Genomic DNA, 22,872 nt, shown 5'->3' with positions numbered 1-22,872 from the left:
ATTAGTTTTATAACGGCAAAGCCAAAATCAACATCACAAGTATTTTATAGTAAATAAGTGGCTATCTGTTTTGGGAAAAGCTTTCATGAATAAATGAACCATACCATGAATGAAATCAACAATTTAAACTCTAAATATTTCAGTAATAAAAAATACATTTATATCTTAATCGTTCCCAAACAATTTCCAGGAAGCCAGGCAGTCCAAAGTTGCACAAACCGAAATGTGATGCAAAGTTTTCCCTCTATGAAAATTTAGCAATAATACATTACGTTTCTCCCGTTAACATCAGACTGTTGAGGAAGAAGAAGGGGTAAGAAAGAATTACCTCAAAAAAACAGATTTCAGAAGTAGACTAAAGGGTTGGGTTTTTGTTAGTGGAAAGGCGGGGGGGGGAGCTAAACTAATTCTAAGTATTACATTAAATTCAAACTGCTTAAGTCACAGTAATCAACACTATTTTACATGTTTTATAGAAATTAAATAATAGAGTAAATTCCCAAATTCCAGAATAACGTATTGGGAAAAGAAAGTTAAGTGCCATTATTGGTAGAATCTCTTTTCTAAGGCAAGGCAAGGGGAAAATAGAGTGACAGAAATTCTAAAACAAAGACTCTAGGCCTGGAAACACTTAAGCAAGTATGCAACTTCATGCATGTGCCTTGGAGGGTTTTACTGCTATGTTCAAGAATTTGTAATTTCAGGACCTAAGGTGTTGGGTTTGTCTTAACTTAAAAGAAACCCGATGTTTCAAAGCAAACTAACTCTGTGAATAAAGACACGCAAGTTTTCAATAAGCTAATAATCTTAAAAAAAAAAATAATACATTTTTGACAAACTCCTCAAAACAAGTAGAAAATACAAGGTCACTGTGTTAGCCTTTTAAGATTGCTGGGGGAGGGTAGAGGGGAGGAGGAGGCTGCTAATTTTTCAAAATAACATCCAGGTGTTAAAGTACAATTCTCACTGAACTCAAACGGCTGTCCACAACAGCTCGTAACCTCAGTAAAGGCAATTCAGACTCCCATTTTACAGAAGCTTAAATATCAGGAAGCAGGATTAGTCACATACACAGCATGAACAACTTGCTTGACCATTTCATGTAGGAGACAGTGTTGACATTGACATCACACACAGATGTTAACAGTTTTGACCTTTTCCAAAGCAGATAAAAAAAAAAAAAAAAACAAAACACACACAAGTATGATGCTTTTCAGCAAGAGCAAAAAACACCATTAAAAAGCTGAAATTACAACACCTATCTAGAACAAGGCAGGTGAAAGATGAATCTGCTTGAATTACTCACAACATCTAAAGTGATAAAAGAAATCTTGTTCAAAATTTTTTTTGCAAGAGGATTTACTCATGACACTTATCTCAAATCCGATTAAGAAAAGTAAATTGGCACCACTTGATTTTGCTGTGGAATGGTGTTCCCCCCTTGGTCCTAGGAACAGATTCTCTCACTGGTATTTTTACAGCAGGTAAAGGTACAGGGTAAGTAATGACAAGTTGGATATGATCAGGGAAATCTCCACTCCAGTTTTTCACTCACTGTCTTTTACAATCCTCTTCAAGGTTTCAAATTTCTAAAATTTTGTGGAAATTTCTCTGTCCCCAACAAACTGGGATGTTACAAGAGAGCCAAGTTCACAACCACAGCAACGCTTATAGACTGCCACAGTAGTTTGTGCTTCTCAAAGGAGAGTTAACACAGAGCTGCACCTGAAGACATGTGAGTCAAAGGATACTCAACGACTGGTGGATAAGTCTCCTTCGCTTAACACCGAACATGGAAAAATACTAACCCTAAAGCTCCTGGTCTCCCTGCTCTACTGAGGAGTCAGTCCTCACCACTTTTCCCCACACACACTTCCCCTGACATTTGGCTCTTGATAAACACCTACAGTACACCTTCCCTCCAGAGAATGAAGGGGGACATACAGAAGGCCCAAGCATTTTATACATGCTTTCATAAAAGTGCCCATCACCTCCCTCACTTTATCTAAGCCAAAAAAGTCTGCAAAAAGCATTTAAAATTTGAAAACTGGAAGATTAACCATTGCAGCCTATCTATGTTTTGGACAACCAAGACACTCTCTACCTTTTTTATTTGTACTCTTGTCGATTCCAAGGCCATGACTTCTCATGTTAGCCCACTGGAGAGCTTGGTACATGGGTTTGGTTGTACTAACACTCCACATACTTCACTTCTGAGCAGTCCAATCAATCTGTTTCCAACTATATGCTACGCTGAAAAGGAATAACTACAATTCCACCAGAGAAGGTCAGCTAGTTTTAAGCTTTTTGGTAAAATGCCATATGGACAGGTGGATTCTAAGCACTTGGATGATGGAAGCTGAAAACTCCAAATTACTTTGCTGTAATCTGAGAGGGATCTCACGCAGCACAATAACCATTGAGTTCAATTGTTCTCTGAATAAAACCACTCTAAATAGGTGTTTTGAAAAATTGTCAGAAAACTTTCATGTCTGGCCCCATTCATATCACTATGGATGCAAGACAAGCAAATTGACCGTTCTGACAGAGAAACTTCTAGACATGTGATTAAAAAAGCTTTCTACTCCCTCACCTTGCTTAAGTGAAACACCTCTTCGTTCCACGTTTGCACATTAACCCTATGCTGATGTCACCAGAAATCTTCATTGCTCAATTCTGTCCTGATGTCACATATTATTGTCTTCTGAACACTGACAGCTTGGGAGCAAGGAAAAGGAGAAGGCAGCAGACTATTCTACCTGTTCAAATACTTAGTAACTTTGATAACAGCTGCCCTTACTAAACAGGAAGCAGTCTTAGTACTTGTGCATACCCTCAGCAACAGAAGTCAAGATTTTTCTTCTGTTGCTACTGAGACAACAAAATTTGCAATCTAAAAGATCACAGAAACTAAGAGAATGCCACATCTTTTTTCAAAAAATATTATCTTAAGTGAATAAAGTCACACATTCTGAGGCAGGTAGAAATATGAGAGAGGTCTCTGGACTGGTAGTTGCAGAAGCAAATTTAGGAACCAGTTGCTGCTCTGCAATTTGGCAAAAGTATCTGGTTCTTGCCAAGCAATTAGCAAAAGTCTTCAGGTTTGTGTGATGCAACAGTGTTTGCAGTACTGTAGCCCATCCAAGTCCTACTGTGGCCAGCAACCTGAAAAACATACCATGGTTCCTAACAACACTGCTGCTTGGCTACAATACTCTAAGGGTCATTACATGTATCTGATGAGGTGTAACAAGTGCCAGGAGCAGCACTGGAAGCACTTACACCTTTATGTCCTCCAGATTTGACACCAAAAATTTGTTTCACTTTCTTGGATCTGGAAGATACTATTCTTTAGTAGAAGGAAGCAAGCAATTATTTATATTTTTTTTAAAGACTTGACAGCAACTAAGAACCTCTCAACTTTAGATTTCCACCAAACTCAGGCCGATTATATGAGTTAAAAAGTGGTAAGTTATCAATAAAAATACTATTAGAAATAAAAGTCTTCACTGCCTTTATGAAGCCAGGACTGTTTCCAAGCTGTGAATTTCTGTAGGAAAATTTAACAGTTGGTTCAGCTGCAGTATGTATCAGTTCCTCTGTAGTAGTTTTGGTATACAACTGTCAAAACCATGAGAAGCAGCCTGAGTCAGTGCTGGCCTCATCTGTTTATCCTTAGAGACCAACATTTTAAAAAAAATGTAGCATTGTGCGATGAGTTAACTCAATTACAGACATATCAAACCAATAGCGCTGTCACATTTTAATTACACGTCCACCTTGAACCAAAATGTGGTAAAAGCTTACTGAGTTATGAGCATGTAGTAGAGAGAGTTCTTGGAGTCACGCTGGCAGAGCTCAGCTCCTGCATCATTGACATACTGCAGTGTACTCTCCATCACTAGTAAGCCATTCCATTGATGAACACTTATCGCTGTGCCACTGTGCCCAGTGGAGGCTCTTAAAACAGTGCATCAAAGTAAGCAGTGTATCTTCAAATATCACTGCAGTAATCATCTCTGCCATCAAAGAGTTTTGTCTCTGGAGAAACGGAATAAAAGCACTTGCTCATTTTGGTCAAATATTGTAGAAGAAAAGACATTGTCAGGTCACTTTCCCTCTTCCCTTGCAAATACCAAACCCAAGAAGTAGTCCGACTAATTTATTTGGGGGTTTAAGATTACTAGTCAAGAAACCAATTAGACAATTTAAATGCTCCCATACAAAAACAAACCAACAAAAACAAAAGCAAAAATTTGAGGATGTACTTAGAACATAAAAAGTAGAAACAGACTTGCACGGATATCAATCACAAGTATACAAGGCAGTAAGCTTAGCTTTGGCATGACCACTGTAGACAATTTCCTCTTTAAACCTCTCACTTAGTTGGGCAGTGAAGTTCCCTGGAGTACTACGACATGCCTTGCATACTGGTAACCTTGAGAGCATTCCAAAAAGAAAAGGAATTCACGGCTCTTCAGAAGTGTACAAACCCTAGAAATACAAGACAATCATCTCCCTTTACTGGCCTTGCTTATCCACTGAGTAAACAGAGTATCATAGGCCACTTCAAAGAAAACAAGATATATCATTGGAAAAAAATGAAGAAAAAAAAGCTTTTTTAACATTACATTCTTCTTTTTAAGTAAAAAGCAGAGCATCCCATTATCCTTTTCTTATAACAGATCCATATGCCTCCTAGTTGGTAGATAATGTTTTATCAGACAGAATGCAAACTTTTCCCCAACTCTGCAATTTCCTTTGGATCTTAAAGATCAATACTGCAGTGTCCTGTACCTCCCAAATATGTTGCAAAGTCTGCAGCACTTAGAAAAAAGTGAAATTTACTACAAGTAAGTAGAGTTCTACAGCAAGTTAAAGATTCTTGTACAAAGGCAGAAGTGTCAGAGCCTAGGCCACGATACATCAACAGCAGTCTCAAAGCAATACTTATGTAGTCAAGAACTCTAAGGATGTGTTGTGTTTTGGTTTGTTTTGACACAGTATCTCACCTTACGTGACTACAAGTTGGCAGTGAAAGAGAAAGTCTTACTTTTTCTTCCACTCCTAGCCATGCATTCCCACCTCTCCTACTTGCACTGGATGACACTGTAGCTCTAGAGCAAGCCAGTTCAGCCTAGGGATCCAACAGAAAATGAACTTCTCAGAGTTCAGAGTCAGAAGTGGTGGGAGAGGCTTCGAAGTTGTGTTCTATTGAATTAGGGTGCTGGCCCAGCTCACACCAATGTCACATGGAAAACTGCAGCAGCACACAGACAGGAGAGATGGCAGCAGGCTGCACCCAGATCTGTTAAGGCACACCACGTTAACTGCAATTGTTTGTTGTCTGTATGAATCTAATTGTATTCACCAGAGCTCTGAGAATAAAAATAGTCATCTAGCAACTGGGACAGCAGTCCTCAAGATTAGCCATATGGGAGTTCAGCTTGGTAGATAAGCTCACAAGCTGCAAATCCACTTTCTGCAGCTAGAGATCTTGTTTTATAGATGTTTAAAAGGTATCATGTTCCTTTTTGCTATGAACTTTACACAGGAAATAATGACATAGCAGCAGCATGTTAAAAGGAGTGGTATAAACAAGACATCTTCTAAGTATCCACTACCATTTAAAGCTTCTCAAGCACTCAGAGCTCACAGTAAGAATGGACGTTCTTTGGATTCTTCCCCAAGAACTACACTACGTGTGCAACTGCAGGATAACACATACTAGCAAATGGAAACTAAGCTCCTCTGGGTGCCTCAACTAGTGCACAGAGAACAAGATAAACAAAAATACCACATTATTGCTGGTGTAGAAGCTGAGAATGAGGACAGTATGGAGTAGAAAAATGCACAAAGGCACTTCACCTACCACGTGCTGTGTACAGTTCCCTGGCCACTCTTTACACAAAGATGAAAGGGGAAAACTGCAACCACATGAGCACATAGAGCAGAAGATACTGGCAGATGCACCTCCTCTTCTCCAGTGCCGTTGCTGCAGGTCAGAGATGCCCACAAATCACAATGAACTACAACACCCTTTAACTGAATTCTATTTCAGGACTTGACTCAAATAAGATCTTAAAACATATTTATTACTAGGAGCTTGTCAAAAGCCAAATGGCTATAGCCATGCTGTTAAAACAGACAGCTGGAGAGTCCCCCTTCATATGCCAGTTGACTTTAGCATGCCACAAGTTTGAAAGCTTGAGATACACCTGAAGTCTCCACTTTCATTGCTCCACAACTGAAAGACTTGTTATCAATTTAGAACGCAAGATGAGAAACAAAACCAACTGAAGCTACACAGTGCTCAATCAATTGCATTGTCAAGTTGCACCCAAGTTACGTGAAGTGCTAACCCTCTGAAGACACAGTTTGAATGGCAACCACATAACAACTCAAGCTCTATAGTTAAGTTTTGCAATCGCTCACATCTCATTGCATAGAAGTCACCAGCTATTTTTCCTTCATCTTACTTTCTAATAATCCCATCCCAGCAAGGACACTGTTAGCTCAGTGAGAAGCCCAAGAATTGAAACTCAAGAGCACTGCTTTATACGAGGGAAGATATTTACCAGCCAGGCCAAATTACAGATGTTAGCACGACAACTAAAGTCAGGAGGCAACATTCAAACAAATACCATAAACTGAGAAGAAATAGCTATGTCTTCAAAGCAAGATTGGAAAAAAAAAAAACACAATCTATATGACAAGCTGAACTACAAATCTTTGTAGTTTCTTCCATCTTTAACAGATGAATGTGAAAGCTGGAAACCAACTAAGGGCATAACCAGACAACCTGAAAGCCATTGAGAACAAACAACTTTAAATCAATAGATCCAGAAGTAGTGAGTTTAAGACGAATTCCACAGCTTATTAAAGTGTTCAGTCACCTCTAGATACCAAAAGACAAAGATAGCTGAGATATTAATAAAGAAACCAGTCTCTCTAGTGACAGGAGTGCCACTGGTAGCAGAAAGGATGGCATTAATTCTTGAGATAAAAATCTCCTTCCTTCTCAGAGTAAGAGTTAACAGGAATACGGTGAGATTTGCATAGGGCAGGCCAGTATTAGAGGTACCGAACCTTGTCCATACATTAAGAGAAGCCCAACAGCAAACAGAAATTTCATTACTTGTTTGATGATATTAACGTTCCAACAGACATCAGCACTTTCAAAACCTGAAATAGATCAGGGACAAAAGGATCAGGTGTGCCTAATCTATTAAAATAGCCCAGATGTAAGCAGGTTCACCTACATCAACAGAAGGAAGAGTGCTGGAGTGGAATTGCTAGCCTCTGCTATGCTCAGCATGGTGTACTGGGTGACTCAATTTTCTGGGCCTCAAATTTCTGTTTTTAAGTTGGAGCGCTTCTTCTTTTCACCCTCTTGAACATTCTCTGCTTTATTTACAGAGTAGAGACTACTGCCAGCCAAATGCTAACTACCTCAACAGTCGTAACCTTGAGCAATACTAATGTCTTGATGCCCCTGTAGTTGCAAAGTACTGGAATTTACATCAGTGGGAAAGCAACAAAACCAGTTGCTCTGCCCTGCAGTTCCACATCTCTTTAGACACATAAGGATACCTGGTGACAAGTTCTCCTAGCTGACATTTGTGCCAATACCAAGTCACAGCTCTTCAAATGCTGCTTTTATTTAAGAAAAGATGGTCTTCCAGCACTTGTTCTATTACCACAAGCACCTGAACAGTATCTCAGAGAACACTTCTTCCCTACATCACTCCCTCATACAGGGCACTGGGATAACCCCACAAACATACTCACATATTCGGAGTGCTCTGTACAGCCAAGTGAAAAGCAAGGCAAATGCAAGCAAGTTACTGTCACCAGATACTTATCAACATATTGGAAAGCAGCAGAACACCCAAAAGCTCTTTTGTGGGGATCCAGTGTTTCCTAACTGCTGGGTTGCAAGTAAGATTGCCAACACATTTCCAAGATGGTTTCTCCAAGCAACTGAGAAAGTATCATACTAGAGTTTCAGGTCTGCACACTTAACTGTCCAATCATGGACCATACCTGGACAAGTAATTTGCAATAAGACTTCCAGAAGACAGCAAGGGCACCACGCTTATACTCACAACAGAAAAATTAACTATTTCCAATTTTCCAGAACTGTTGTCACTCAGACTACTTACTCATGTTGCTGCATAAGTTTGCATGAATATTCCTTCTGACTTATTAGTAATCAAGTCCTTTTAAATCTGTACATTTTGAATGATGTGATATTGTACTAAAGGAACAAACAAATGTGAAAGTACAGTATTAAATATGCTTCAAGTAGACAAGGTCCTTGTTAACTTTGCTTCAATAAAAAGCTTCCTAAACCCTGTTTCCTTTTTGTTCCTTTGAGAAAATGGAGAAGCAATTTACATTTACAGCTTAGTTCCTGCTTCCAAAATACCCTTTTAACTTTTTTTTTTATTATTTTTATGGTGGAGATAAATGGCACCAAATTGTCAAATCACAGCTATTTTCCATGCTACCTATACAAATAGGTCCGATTTCTGCCAAGCCATAAAACAATTATGGCTGAATTCCTATAGCCCTTTGATATACCAGCTTGTCTGTAGGGCTTCAAAGCCATCCTAGGACAATGCTAAAAATCTAATTTCCAGAAGACACAGAGGGAAAATAAAAACATTTCAATTCCCACAAGTTCAAACATCTTCACACTAGGATGATTACGTTTGAAAGGAAAGCGACTTAGAACAAACACAAACAGATAAGGTACAGCAATGGTTTAAATCAACACCACCTCACAGAGGGCAGAGATACAGACAGCTTGAGAAAGTAGGCAGGGACCATGCTGCACCTGCCTCCGATTCCCCAATACTTACTGCTAGTTGGAAAGTGCATTTTCCTGCTTAAGCATTCAGATCTAACCCTTCTTGTGTGGATGGCAAAGAAAGGGGTGGGAAATAATCATAAATAGTAAAGGGAAATGGTGAAACCGCTTAAGCATGCGGAGGAAGCAAAGATATTATCTTTCCCTTTAAGGCATTGATATTGCCAGTAATAAACTAAAAATACATTGAAATTCAACTATCACAGGTACCTGAGGATTTATACAGCTATTTTATCTTTGTGTTATTACTTATATTATGAAATGGTCTTCCCCTCATGTAAGCAAGGGGAGATAGAAACCATGTTGGTACAGCAAGAACAAATATCCATGAAACACCTCTGCGAGAGACAAGAGGACAACACTATAACCCCTTAAAATATTGCCAGCAAAGCCTTTGCCTCTTAAGTGATCTGGAATTTAAGAGATATGAAACTGAATACATTGAAGACTGATGACTATATTTCTTTGCGTGAGAGAAACTTCCATATAAGCCAAGGAAAACATTATCAGAGTAAGTATTATTTATATTGGTTGAAAGACACAAAAAAATCCAAAACACTGTTAAACTCTTTGCCTATTTTAAGTGCCTGGCATTTTCTGGTGGAAGGCTAAAACAAATTTTGCCAGTAATTCCTACCATGGGCAGGCACACACAAACATACATACACACAGAGTCAATATTAAATTAGAATTATGGACTCTCTATTCTAGAGTTACAATTTGTATAGATAAGGTGCATGTCCACGTCACATTTTTTCTCCTCACAGAATGACTTCACAGGCTCTAGACGTGCTGCATAAAATTAGCATTATCCTAAAAAAACACCGTAATTTCATTTTAAATCCTTCCTTTTAAAAACAGGCATCAACCTGGTGATCTCTAGCAAGGAAAAGAATCAGTCAATAAAGTGAAAAATCAAAAAAGGAAGAGTAACCTTTAATTCATGCATTTTTCTGACCACCCCCTTCCCCCTTTTTTGTGGCACTTTTGAAGAAACACACTTCTCATTATGAAAAACTATGCAAAATTTGACATGATAAAGTCCACTATTCTTAACTTTGGCAAGGAAAAGTTGCAAAAACGCTTCTAATCCAAAGCCGGCTATGGCTGGAAGGCATTTTGTACTTACTGTACCCCTAATTTGCAGTTAAACATTGGGTCCCCACACTGGCTTTGTGAAAACTACTATAGAAATGGTTTAGAGACCAGTTATGAAAGATTAATGTACAGTACAACAGGCTGCATAAAATGTATGAAAGAAAACAACCCTCTAGGGAGGGCAGGGGGAAGATGAGAAAAAAGCCTTATCTTTACTAACTTATTGCACACCAATCTTAACCACTCTTAATTTGCTTCAGTGCTTTTCACACAAAGATACAGATGCCAGTTTTCTTTTATTGACACATAAAGAATGTTGCAGAAATTTTCTGCGTTTAGATTAAGTGACTGAAGCCTCAAGGCAAAACACACTGATCTAATAACTGCATTAGATTCAAAAATCACTTAAAGAAAAAAAAAATATTATGCCTTTAAAACTACAATGCATATAAACACATTTACAGACTACATGCTATATAGCTTAACTTAATATTTACACATCAAATGCATCATTAAAAATGCATTCAAAACCTGGAGCTTAGTTTAGCTTTTAATCAAGAAATTACTACTATCTAGACTTCAGGACAGATCACAAAGGAAGAAACTAAAACGTAAAATTTTCCATTGTCTAGACACACAAATTGACAACTTCCCAGATTTAAGCTACTCAAACACAGAAAAAAAACCAAAATCATTTAAACATTCCACCTGAAACATCAATAGATAATTTTGGCTGTACACTTAAAATGTCAGTCTACAAGTAGTTTATTCGTACTTCAACTCCTGTAAAATTGCAGTTTAGGCATTAAGACAAATATATGGAAATATCCCTACAGCCTAAGATTAGTAGAATAATACAACTAAACTTTTGTTACAAAGCCTGCAAGATCTGCAGTAGTTGTTTAACTTTGCCTTCATTATACCAAAAATTCAAGTAAGTAACCCAATGTAGATCTGCTGCACAGAAACCAGTTTGTTACTATTTAGTTTCCAGACAACAGAAAGTATAATGAAAACAAATTATTCATGGTTTATTTGACAACCTTATTTTTGTCAAATATTAACTTTTATTCTCATGCACACTCAATAGGGACATTTAGTTTGTTTGCAAATAATTTTGTAGCTGAAAAATAAACTTTTCAGTGTGGGATCACTCAACATTTAACAATAAAGCCTGAAGCAAATACTAAAATGGTAGTCAGCAAGTATTTCAAGAAGAGCCTTTGATTAAGTGCAACATCAAACAGATACTTTCAGTTTTCTAAAGCACAGGTATTTAAACACAGTAGGTACAACATATCATCTAAACTTAAAATGACGGACAGCTACAGGATCCACACAAAACCCTGTTCCATGTCTATGGAAGAGTCAATATTTGTAAAAAGTGCGTGTGTGCAACCATGCACATACATGGTTTAGACTGTGGTGGGTTTCTGAAGTTTACCCTCCCATTACAATCATTTGGTCATTAGGTTTGAGCAACAGAAGTGCTGTAACTGGATTCACATAGAACAACCTGCCCAACCAGGTCTAGCTTGAAGACGGCTGGTCACTGCTGCTTTCCTGGAGCCATTTCCGACTCATCTCAGCAGTGAAACAGGTTCTACTTCAGGGCTCCGATGTACAAGAGAGCCTTTTTCATCACCATCTCTACTGTGTTATCAACACAGGGTGACTCACAGGCTGTCCAGCCACCCACTGGAAGAGTGCAAGCACGGCACAGCAGTGCCTGCAGAAGCACACTGAAGTGTTTTACCGTTGCTGGGCTACCTTATTTGATTTAGGTTCAAGGGCTGGTATTGGTGTATTCGCACAAGAGTGCCGAAGGCACCCAAAGAATTTGGATGGTGTTGCTTCACAGTAATTTCCATATAGATACCTTACAGCATTTGTAACAGTCAGCTGTAAGTAGTTTCCTTTATTTAAAAGGAAGGAAAGTATCTAGGGAAGCATTCTAGAAAGGATAGCACTAAAGAATAATAAAAGCTAATATCCTTATAAGAAAGGATGCCTATGTAGACACAGAGACTGGTTGAAAGGCTGCTACTTCCCCATACTTACACAGAGGAGATAGAAGAGGCTGACCACAAGATGGAGAATACGTTTATGTGTTCTAGTTGACTTTTTATTAAGCAAGGGAGTGCACTGGTTCTCAAGTTAAGACCAATCATAAAAAGTCATTTATAGTCTGAGAAGACAAACTTCCTAAAGTATACTTATTTTTCAGATAATAAGGATGTTCAATTGTATTACTATATTGCTGCTTCTATTAACCCAACTGTGACAAATTACTGAGTAGGCTATATGTTATGACTAAAATACTTTTTGCTGAGAAGGCACCACAGCAATATTCTATAGAAGTAGGCTAAAACCTGGCTCAACTGAAAGGGGCAAAAGAAGCCTTGCCAAATTTAAGAAGTTGGATTTTCTGTTCTGGAATATTTGCTAGATACAAATGGGAGTGTTTACAATACTCACAGACTCACAGAAACCACACACTTACTTAAGAGACACTTTAGACAAGTAAAGAAATAATAACTTGAGTGTCAAAAAGCTTTAAAGTATTAACAGTACAGGAATTATACCACAGGTGAGCAGATCTTCGCAGATCTAAGAGGCATAACCTTAACAGTAGCAGCATCAAAACAAATAAGGAACCTTAACATATTACAGAAGAATTCATAATAATAATATGTTCTGACTCCAGTGTAGCATACAAATAAATTTATTATAAGATTGTATTTTAAATGAAAGGCTAAGCAAAACAGTATAGTTACAAAACACACTTCTGGTTTTTTACCCCCTCTCTCAAAGCATATGTATATGGCTTTCTAGTGACTACTTTCATCATTAGATTCTGTCTTTATTCCTTGCCATGGCTCATTATTTTTGAGATAATTGAAGTTTACCTGTTGGGGTGGTTTTTTTTTGTTTTGTGCAAGGCCAAACTATACTAGTATAACTGTAATTCCATCCTCAGGCCAGCTACTGAATTTAGGATACAGCTTGCATAAATAATTTTGGTGTTCGGTCTTCAAACGCACCAAAACCATTCCACAGATTTCTTCCCTGTTCCCTAAAACTCCAACCCAGATCTCACACACGGTTGGTTATCCACTGGCAGTAGATATCCACCTCCACCTCCTCACTGGGCCATCCTTCAGAGAGCAGGTCGCTCCCTGGACACTCCCTTGTGTGCTGCCCGCAGTGCAGAGGAGCCACGCTCTGGAGTGTGGCACATCCTCAGTTGGTGGTCACTGAAACAAAACCTCAAGTCCTGGTATAGCGCAGGCTGTGGCAAGCGAGCACACACCGCATGCAGGTCCTGGACCCTGAGCAGTACCTCCATTTTCTAAGTGGTCCCCTAATGAAGGGCAGCAACTGGACATTGGATGGAAAAGGCTGGGCATTGGATCTGGCTAAAAAGAACAAATCTGTGCTTATTAGTGTCTACGTATTTCCTTAAGTATAGGTTTACCTTCTCACAGAGGCAGAATACCACAACACTGGCTCAAAAAAGAAATCACAAGGGCATGCTGTTCTTTTAAAAGTGAAAGCTCTTTCAGCTTTATATGTTTAAGGGATATTTAAAGAAATACTTTGGAATAATTCCAACAAAATTATTTTCATTAAGATCTTTTTAGAGAAACAGGCTTGAAACTGATTTCTGTCCCACTAATATGACTCTACACATTTCAATATACTTTTTTATTTCAACACAGTTTTGTCTTTCCTTGTGGTAATATTAAATTGTTTTGTTTTAATACCAAGCATGTCCAGAAATATGGTGTGCCTCCAGGCTGGACAAGCAAAAGAAAAGAAGAAAAAAAAACAACACAACCAAAGAAACAAACAAAAAAAAAAATTAAAAAATCATCAGGCAGTATCCCAGTTAAAAAAAAAACTGCCCTTGAATATTATTCCAGACCTGTACATCTCCATGTCCACACAGCACACAAAATTTCAAGTTCATTCGACCTCTTGCCTGCTTTACAGTAAAGCATGATGTTAGTACTGGGATGACTTACAAACAGCCATTCTGTAAATAGTTTTACGAAATGCTTCAATAAAATATTCATTTCAAATTTACATTATATAAGATGAAATGTGAAAATTTTTTTTCTGTTAATTATAGAGCCTGGTACTGGATCACAATAGGTATTCAAATGCTGTTTACCCATTTAATACTTATCTATCAAAATTCCTCAAGAAAACTTCTGCCCTCCACTACCAGAAAGGTTGCTGAGCAACAGCAAACATTTTTGGACCTGCCCTTTTTCCCCCCACACATGATGGAAAACACCACAGTTGCTGGAGTCCAGTGCGCAATATCGAGTAGTTCTGCCTCAATGGAATCTCAGCATTATTCCTTTGTGAATTATTTGACCTGTAAAGTCAGCACATGAAAGGTAAAATAATGTCTCCCTCTAAGTATACCGACAAAGTCCTTGATTTCCCTTACAAACCCACAAACACAGAACACTGTCAACCCTTGTTTAAAGATACAATTTATGTTCATGTTACTTCTACCTAGAACAAGAAAAACGATTAGTGTCCCATTGAGCCAGGTGGAGTTTTTCTGTACAAACTTCAGAACAGCAAGCACAAATAGTAAATTTAGACTTAATTACAAACCACTCAGTATCTTAGTGGTCACGAGCAAAATCAATCCAACACATTTATTGTTAAGCTCTGCTTTTTTTTTGTTATGTGTAGTTAACACCATTTGCACTATAGTCTGCCATCTTAACCATTTGAAAAACAGAAATACCTATCTTGGTATTTACCCTCACGAGCAAGAAAATGAAATGTATATTTATGAAAAACATACACATCCTACTGTATAGGCATATGTTTTTAGATAGAGTTATGGACAAGTTACTAAAGCCATATAAAGGCAATTCATATGCATCAGCATCTCATAATCAGTCTGAACTGTATTTAAAAGAAACTAGATTTGATCCATTATTTACATGACATTACAGCTGTTGAGACCTCTGTCGCCATAGTGTTCCACAGATTTTAAAATCAAACTCATCCAGCACCACTGGGCTCGTTCGGGGAGCTCAAAGAAACAAACCTGAACTCCTAAAGACAGCCAGAGTCAGTGCAGGAGCTCAGCACAGGACTAACTGTGTGATACAGCCCATAGCTGGCAAGCAAGGGAGAGAATTAAGCATTGATGCTCTGCCTAGGAGCACCATCACAAGGACACTGATGAGATAAACTCTCCAATGACTGACTCTGCCTGGTAGTAACAGTTTTGTGCACTAATACTGCTTAAATAAATGGCACCCCAGAAAGAAGTTAACGATTTTAAGTTTTTAAACAGGTACTGAACAACAGGTTTTACCCAGGAGTGTACAGTGTTTTAAGTTAGTTTCTGTATTGCAAAAATCAGTATTTTAGCTGTATCCTTTAATAGTAGGCACTACCGTTCATTTAATTTTAAAAGAATTTCCCACACAGAGATTTAAGTAAGCATACAAATATTTTGAATACGATTCCATTCTTCCTCTCCTTTCTGTAATAGAAAGCGCAGCAAAAAGCCAATAGTCATAGAAAAAGCAAACAAGATTTTCAGTTAGAAGTGAAGTGTTTTATGACAAGGTAAGAAACCATAACTTTCATGCAAACATATAAAAGTGCTAGAATTTGACAGTTCCTTTGTTTCATATATGACTTTCAGTCACTCCCGGGAAGGGAAGAAACAGAATGATGGCACATGAATTAAATTCTGCTGGTTTAAAAGTGCACATGTCCATCATAAGAATCTCACAAAAATTAAAGAAGTCAAACTGCAGCAGCCTGCACACTTAATTCTTACATTATTTGTAATTATTAAAACCTTTATAAATTAATCTGTGCTTTCCCTGCCTATTACAAGCATTATCAACAGGCTTTACAGGCTGCAACTATCAAGTTGTTGGTTTTTTCCACAGATTCTGCCAGAACAAAGGATTGAGTAACCCTCTCCAAAATTTCTCCCCAAAACCTTAATTTAAAAAAAAGAAAGAATCCAAACTCAACACACCAAAGAAAAACCTCTAGCCATACTGCACAGCATTGTTACAAGAACAGCCTTCATACCTTGAACAGTACCACAAAAAACACAAATCAAGTTTCCAACATTTTACAGCTTACTAGTACAGCACTGAAAAATCTTAACAGACTTAATTATACCTGCAGTTCAGATGGTTTAACCTGTGATAGTAAATACGTGGTTTAAAGATTTCTTACATATCTATTTTTCTAATGATAAAAACTGCACAGAAATAAAGAGTAACAACAGTAAACAGCAAACAACCCAGCTGTTTTCATTTTCTCAAATAAATGCTAACAAATTTAACTGTCAACTGATTTTAACATTTTGAGTTATCTTCTCCCTCATCTTACTGAAGTAGTAATAGAGCTGATCTTACAGACAACAATCTGGTTTTCTGTACTTCAAGAGAGTATTATTCTACAGCTACCCAAAAATCTTGTGCACAATAGCCCTGAAACTACATTTCATTTCCTACCATCTAAAATCCAGAAGACTTACAATCACAGATTATTAATATGGTAGCTTTAAATAGGTTCTTAAAACTAGAAATACTGTATTAGCAATTAAATGCTATTCATAGTTAACTTACTGTGAAACAAATAACCTAGGTTCATCTTTTAAGAGTTAAGAAACGAGAGAACTGACTGGCAGTTCCGATAGAAATTAGTATTTGCCTTTGCAGAAACATGCTGGCAAGGGGAGGAAATCTATCCGAAACTAGACAGCTCATGCAGGAGAATGAAAAAAAGCAGGCATTGAGCACACAAACCACACAATTAAGCTGCACAAAAACATGTGCAAGTAAACTTTAAAAACTGTAAGTTTGTGACACTGGAGGATGTAGCAGCCATGTTACTCACAGGTCTTGTCACGCAGATGTACTACAGACTATACAGTCACTTGGTATCTTGAACAAGCCTAAGAGCCCATTGTCACACGAGTCTGCATTTAACTTCATTTGATTGAATGCAATGCAAGTCTTCGCAGACAGCAAACCACTTCTGATGGAAAGCGATCATCAGATTTGTATACTCATAAAACAGATGTATATTGCCCAATTGAGGAATCATGTCCTTATTACACCATATACTTCTAAATGAAGTATAAGTGTTGACATTGAATGTGACCATTTTTACAGATATATCAGAGAGGGGAAATTATCTATTAGAAACGGGTTTTCCTATACAGGCTGCATCTTCCCATGAAATCTACCAGTTATTTACTGATGGCACTCATGTAAAGATGAAACTTTATAGCTTCCCTATATTGAAACTCACCTCTATCTCTTTGAAAAAGAAAGCTGTGAAATGCCTTTTTGATTTGCATAGAGCTGAATTTAAAAGTGCACTTGAAAACACATACACACTCTCAAAGCTATTCAGCCTCTTATTAAAGTAGTAGCAAAATTATGCCTCAAGTTTTTTGTACTGAACAAACAAAATTCTTCATTAGACATCAGAAGTTTAATTTGGCCACGGTTGAAATCCGCTGATGAGCAAATCCATGGCCAATAACGGAACAGTTTTCCAACTAAAATAGCAACACCTGCCTTAAGAGGTGCTGTACCCAGCCTGCATCTGTAAGACTGATGGAAAAAGAAATTCCCACATGACTATCATACCTAGAGGGTTAGGCTCAGGCAAAATTTAAGAGGCAAAAAGAACCCCAAACAGACCTGCAATTAACATAAATTCTTACAAGTGTAGCTAAATATCCTACCCAGCAGAAAACTGCCTGCTTATTGATCTTTACCAGCTGCTTATGCTAGTTAAGTCCTCTGGTAAGAATCTGCTTGTGGGTCCCTACTGTCAGACTGCTCAATTTACTAAAATTAATAGAAAGTTAAGTCCCTCATTGACTTTAAATGGAGCAGGGAGAGATTAATATTATTTTATACTTAGTATTTAAAAATCACCAAAAGAAAAAAAATTAAGCAGGAACAGTGAGTGAGATAATATTGTTCGGTCATTTTCTCCAAAATTTTACAAAACAACATGCAAGCTACTAAAAGCAGCAGCATTTACATTGTGGTCAACACATCGATAAAATGGGCCTAGGAAAGGAAGGAAAGATTAAGGATCTCCTTTCCCTTCCACTAATGTGCCTCCTAACATAGTAAAGTATTTGAAAAGCAAGTTTAAAAAATATAAAAAAAAAAATTACAAAGTAACCAGGGAAAAACTTCATCATTTTTCCTAATGAAAGTTTTCTAAGACATTTCATTGACTGGACAGCATATTATCATTAAATACTTTCAGGGAGCTTCATGAAGCATTTTTACAGCCAAAATATAGATCACTAGAGACTGTTTTAAAAATATAGTGTAAGATGTGCTTTAACGAAAGGATTAAGCTGTCACTGTAAAAAATTTTGTCTAAATTAAACATTCCTTTAAAGCAGCAGACCAAAACATCTCCATGGATGAGCCTATCCACATCTTGAAACTGCACCAACCTGTCCATCACATGTTGAGCAACTGATGCAGTCAACTTTGTTCGTGTTTTGTACAATTAATCCAAATGCACAGAACCAGAATTTGATTGGCATTTTTTTCATTTCAAGGTAGTGTATAGTGCAACTGACAAGTAGTTCTGTAGCCCCCCTATGAAACTACTCATGGAAATGAGATAGCAGGAGCAGGCCATTAAATGGGAGGAAGTATGAGGAACCAGTCTCTGCAAATGCCTGTATGCTCCACTGTGCAAGGATGAACTGAAACACTCAGTCATCATAAGGCAAACGGAAAACAATAAAATTGCTGCCAAGCTCATGTTTTTCAGGCAAGACAGAGAAAGATGAAGGAGACTATTTTATTAGGTCACTCTAGCTTATCTATACTCTCTGTTCCCCGTTAGTCACCATCACCTTCCAGTCCTATCTATACACACAAACCAACCTGCTCTGTGCTCCACCAACTGAACACTGTCCCTAGTTGTGTTTCCACCTTAAAACTGACTCAACTTCAAGGTACAGGACACCGCTTGCTCTGCAGTGACTATTAGCAGAGCAAACACTTGGACACACCTTTGCAAACTCTGCACCGACCTCTAGTATTTTCAAAATCCCTAGTATAGGCAGAACAGATGAGCAAAGCCAGAGTTGTAGGCAGCAAACTGACAGTTTATCCAGCTATTCTCATAAACATGCAAAGCAAATAGACTGAAAATAATTCACATCCCTTTCCCCCCTGGATGTTTGGAATGACTATACTCCTAATAAAAAGTAATCTAGCTACAGAAACACATTATTAACTAATAACACCTATGATAGCCTATCCATTTACTATTTTCAAATTAATCCATGAGCTCTCCGTATAGGCCTAATGAATTAAAACTTTTCCTAGTAAGCATACATGTTAGAGCAGCCCTTCACAGCATGAATCCAGAGATAGAAGAAATCACTTGCCAGAAATCTATTATAGGTAGTCAGTACAGTAGTACTTGCTTTTGATTAATACTGTATACCTACTTCAACTTGCTAAACCATAGCTCATGATTAGTTTGAGAACTTGGCAAGTATCTACAAGTGGTAAGTTATCTTATACTAAAATAATAAAGCATATAACTTCAGAGGAAGTGATGGAAAACAGTTTGACTAGCGCTACAAGCAAGCGTATCATTCCCAATATGCAACACGTAAGATACCACCCTGAAGGCCATCTGAGGTCACATCAAACTAACACCACTAATTTACAGAGCCAAAAAAACCTAGAATATTTTTGTCAAAAATTGTAACTGTATTTGTAAATTAGAAAGACAAATAAAATGCTTCCATTTACAAGGCACACATCTATCACCACCAGTTTTTTAAATGCTTCTGTACAGCAGAAAATGTGCTAGGCAATTCATTCATGGATCATTCTCAGCAGCACAATGTTCATCTTTCCCACCGTGACTTCAGGGTTCTTCAGCATCTACGTTTCACTCATTGCTTAGCCTCCAAAAAGTACAGCAAAGCCCAGCAGTGAACGGAGTTACCGCCATCTGAGCTTACACTCTGCTGGATGGGAGCGGCTGCAACGTTCTCCTACAATCCAAGTCATGTGCAATCAGAGTATGACATGTCCCCTCCCGGGCTATACGAGTTGGCATCTTTCCCAGCAGTTGCCACATCATGGAAATGATGCATACAAATAAAACCCCAAAATAAACACTTTAAAACAATGGCTTAAATGACTGCATAACTAAACTCAGCAACTGGAGACAAAACACATTCCCAGCGACAAACTATACATCTTCCACTTGCAAAAGTCTGAAAATATAGTCTTATTAGCAAGCTCCACATCATACCTAGCAACCAACCCCCAAGTCAGGGCTGAAAAGTCATGTTCCCTGAGGGCAGACAACAAGGAGCAAATAAATAAGACATGGATAATAAAAGCAGAGAACATCACAAACACCCCCTATGCAGACAGAGCTTCAAAGTATCAAATGTACTTTCTACCACTGATTTCAATACCTCATCTAACTCACTGAAAATGGATAATGCTATCTCACCTATTTGGACTACTCAGACCTGTTCTCAGGTGTTTTTCTGCACAAGCCATGTTTTTCTGTAGAACAAATAGAAAACAGGAGGGAAACTCCACAGTGCAATCTGGGCAATTTAATTCATCAGAAATACTGCAGTATTACATATAGTCCACTTAAAACTGTTGTGTACTACTGTGCTGGTTTACAGTAGATTTAAAAATTTGTCGATTCTACCATAATAAAAGGGAATTAATAGCTTATACTTTAGGAGATAATCTAAGTAGTTGAAATACTGCAATTCTTACACTCCATTGCTTAAGGGAAGGAAAATATTCTAGAAGAAACACAATAATTAATGTAAAAAAGTCATAAAAAGTGGTATCTTCAAACTGAGAAACACTAAACCAAAATACATGCTTTTTTACCTTACCACAAAAAAAAAAAAAAGCTTTTTTTAACTCAACACTGAAAAATTTCTATTTTTGCTCCCTGAACATTCAATTTTTCCCCACTTAGCTCTAAACAGACAGAATTTATGATGATATTGTTCTAAGAAACTGCAGGAGTTCTAGATGCCAATAAAGATTACAGATCAAATGAAAGATAACTACTAACCACTGTGTCTGCATGGATAAATAAACCTGCTTGCTTCTTTTATTTGTACTGTTACCTCTACTAACCCAACTACAATAATCAGGACAGTAAGCGCTCAGGAATCGGATCTGAGAACAGAAGGCTTGCTATACCTCTCCCAGCCCAACTTATGTGGGTAAATATACACCACACATACACACCTTTTCAAAAGTTTTCATGTACTTCCAAAAGGCTGAAGCCCTGACAATGAACTAGAGAACTGAGCAGAAAGCAAAGTGCTGGGGGAATACAAACGCAAGTACCAAATACTTGGAGCAGGAACACATTTCCAGGCATCCCTGCGGCAGTCAGACATTCAGAACACGGGGGGAAAGCAGGACCAGCCCGAAGCAAGCAACACGTGGGCAACAACCCCCGGTCCGGACCTACCCCGAGACAGAAGCCAGCCCCGTGCCACCGGCAAGCAAGAGACCGGGAGGAGCCGGGACACGGACCCACGGCCGGCCCGGTCCCTGCCACGGCGGGCAGCCGCAAGTGGAGAGCCCCGCGGCAGCAAATGCGTGAGAGGGGAAGGGGCAGCAAGGAGCCCCCCACCCCGGGGAGGAGGAAAAGGGCCACCGGCGGCCCACCGCCACACCGACGACCGCTTTTGTTCTCCACCGAGACCGGCACAGACCCGTCAGCTGCGCCCGCTCCGAGCCGGCCGGGAACCGCTCGTCTCGGGTGATGGCGGGTGTGTGTGGGTGTGTGTGTGTGTGTGGGTGTGTATGTGTGTGTGTAAGACCCCTGCTACCGCCTCCACACCCCCCGGCGCCGGGGCGGCCCGCAGGGTGCCCGTTCCTACCTCTTTTCGGCCTGGGGAAGCTCTCGTGCAGGTGAAAGACGACTTTCTCCACAAAGTGCTGGATGTTGCTGTGCTCGGGCCCTCTGACAAACACCATCCAGTCGTGGGTGAAGCCCTCCACAGTGGGTTTCTTCCTGACCTGGGCACGGTGCCCCAGCTCCAGCTTCACCTGGACGGCGCACTGCGGGGTGGGGAGAGGGAGAAGCGGGGAGCGCTCAGTGAGCGCCCGAGGAAGCGGGGCTAGGAACCGGCCCCACCGCAGGCGGAGGGAGCGGGGGGGGGGGAGGGGGGAAGGACGAGGTGGACACGGACAAAACGGTACCACCGCCGCGACCCCGCAACAACAACAAAAAAAAAAAACGGCCCGGCACGCGCGGGCGAAAGAGAGCTCCGCTGCCACCGGGAGGACGCGGGGCAGGCACGGCCGCCGGCCCGCGGTGCCGTCCTGCGGGCGCGGGCAGCCGGGGGCCGCTGTCAAGGAAGCGCCATCCCCATTCCCCCCACCTCCCGCCCCCTCCGCGCTCGGTGCCCTCGGTGCGGCAGCAGGAACATGGCTGAGGCGACACCCGCCGCCGCCGCCACCTCCCCCCGGGTGCGTGCGGGCTCCGTGTCGCCGCAGGCAGCGGCGGGGAGGCAGGGAAAGCCGCACGCCAAGAGGAATTCCCCGTCGCGCCAACCCCTTGCCGGCGGCGAGCACCCGGCGGTACTCACCGAGCTGGCCATGCCTGGGGCGCCGGTTCCGCTGGGGCTCTCGCTCCCGTCCCCCGCCCCCACCCCCACCCCGCCGCGCTAATTCATGAAGAGGTGGAGGCGACGGCGGGCGCGCAGAGGAGTGGCGGCGGGCATCCTCCGCCTCACTGCTCCCGCTGTCTGCCTTCCCCCGCCTCCCCTCGCACCACACCGAACCCCGCGACGACCCCGACCTCAGCGCTCGCCCCGGCCC

The 22,872-nt window shown here is 39.9% G+C and overlaps 1 protein-coding gene across 1 annotated transcript in view; it reads right to left on the bottom strand.

Moving 5' to 3' along the window:
- Window positions 1-22,652, bottom strand: part of MLLT3 (MLLT3 super elongation complex subunit) — a gene marked incomplete at both ends in the record, with an annotated part of 142,755 nt that extends 120,103 nt beyond the window's left edge. The window contains 2 exons of the mRNA XM_082497981.1: window positions 21,930-22,110; window positions 22,434-22,652. Of these exons, the coding sequence (XP_082354107.1) occupies window positions 21,930-22,110; window positions 22,434-22,652 (400 nt within the window). The remainder of the gene's footprint in view (window positions 1-21,929; window positions 22,111-22,433) is intronic.
- Between the last annotated feature and the right edge of the window lie 220 nt (window positions 22,653-22,872).

The sequence above is a fragment of the Vanellus vanellus genome (assembly GCF_965231255.1).
Source record: "Vanellus vanellus genome assembly, chromosome: Z".
Classification (NCBI taxonomy): Eukaryota; Metazoa; Chordata; class Aves; order Charadriiformes; family Charadriidae; genus Vanellus; species Vanellus vanellus.
This window is presented reverse-complemented; position numbering and strand designations above follow the sequence as displayed.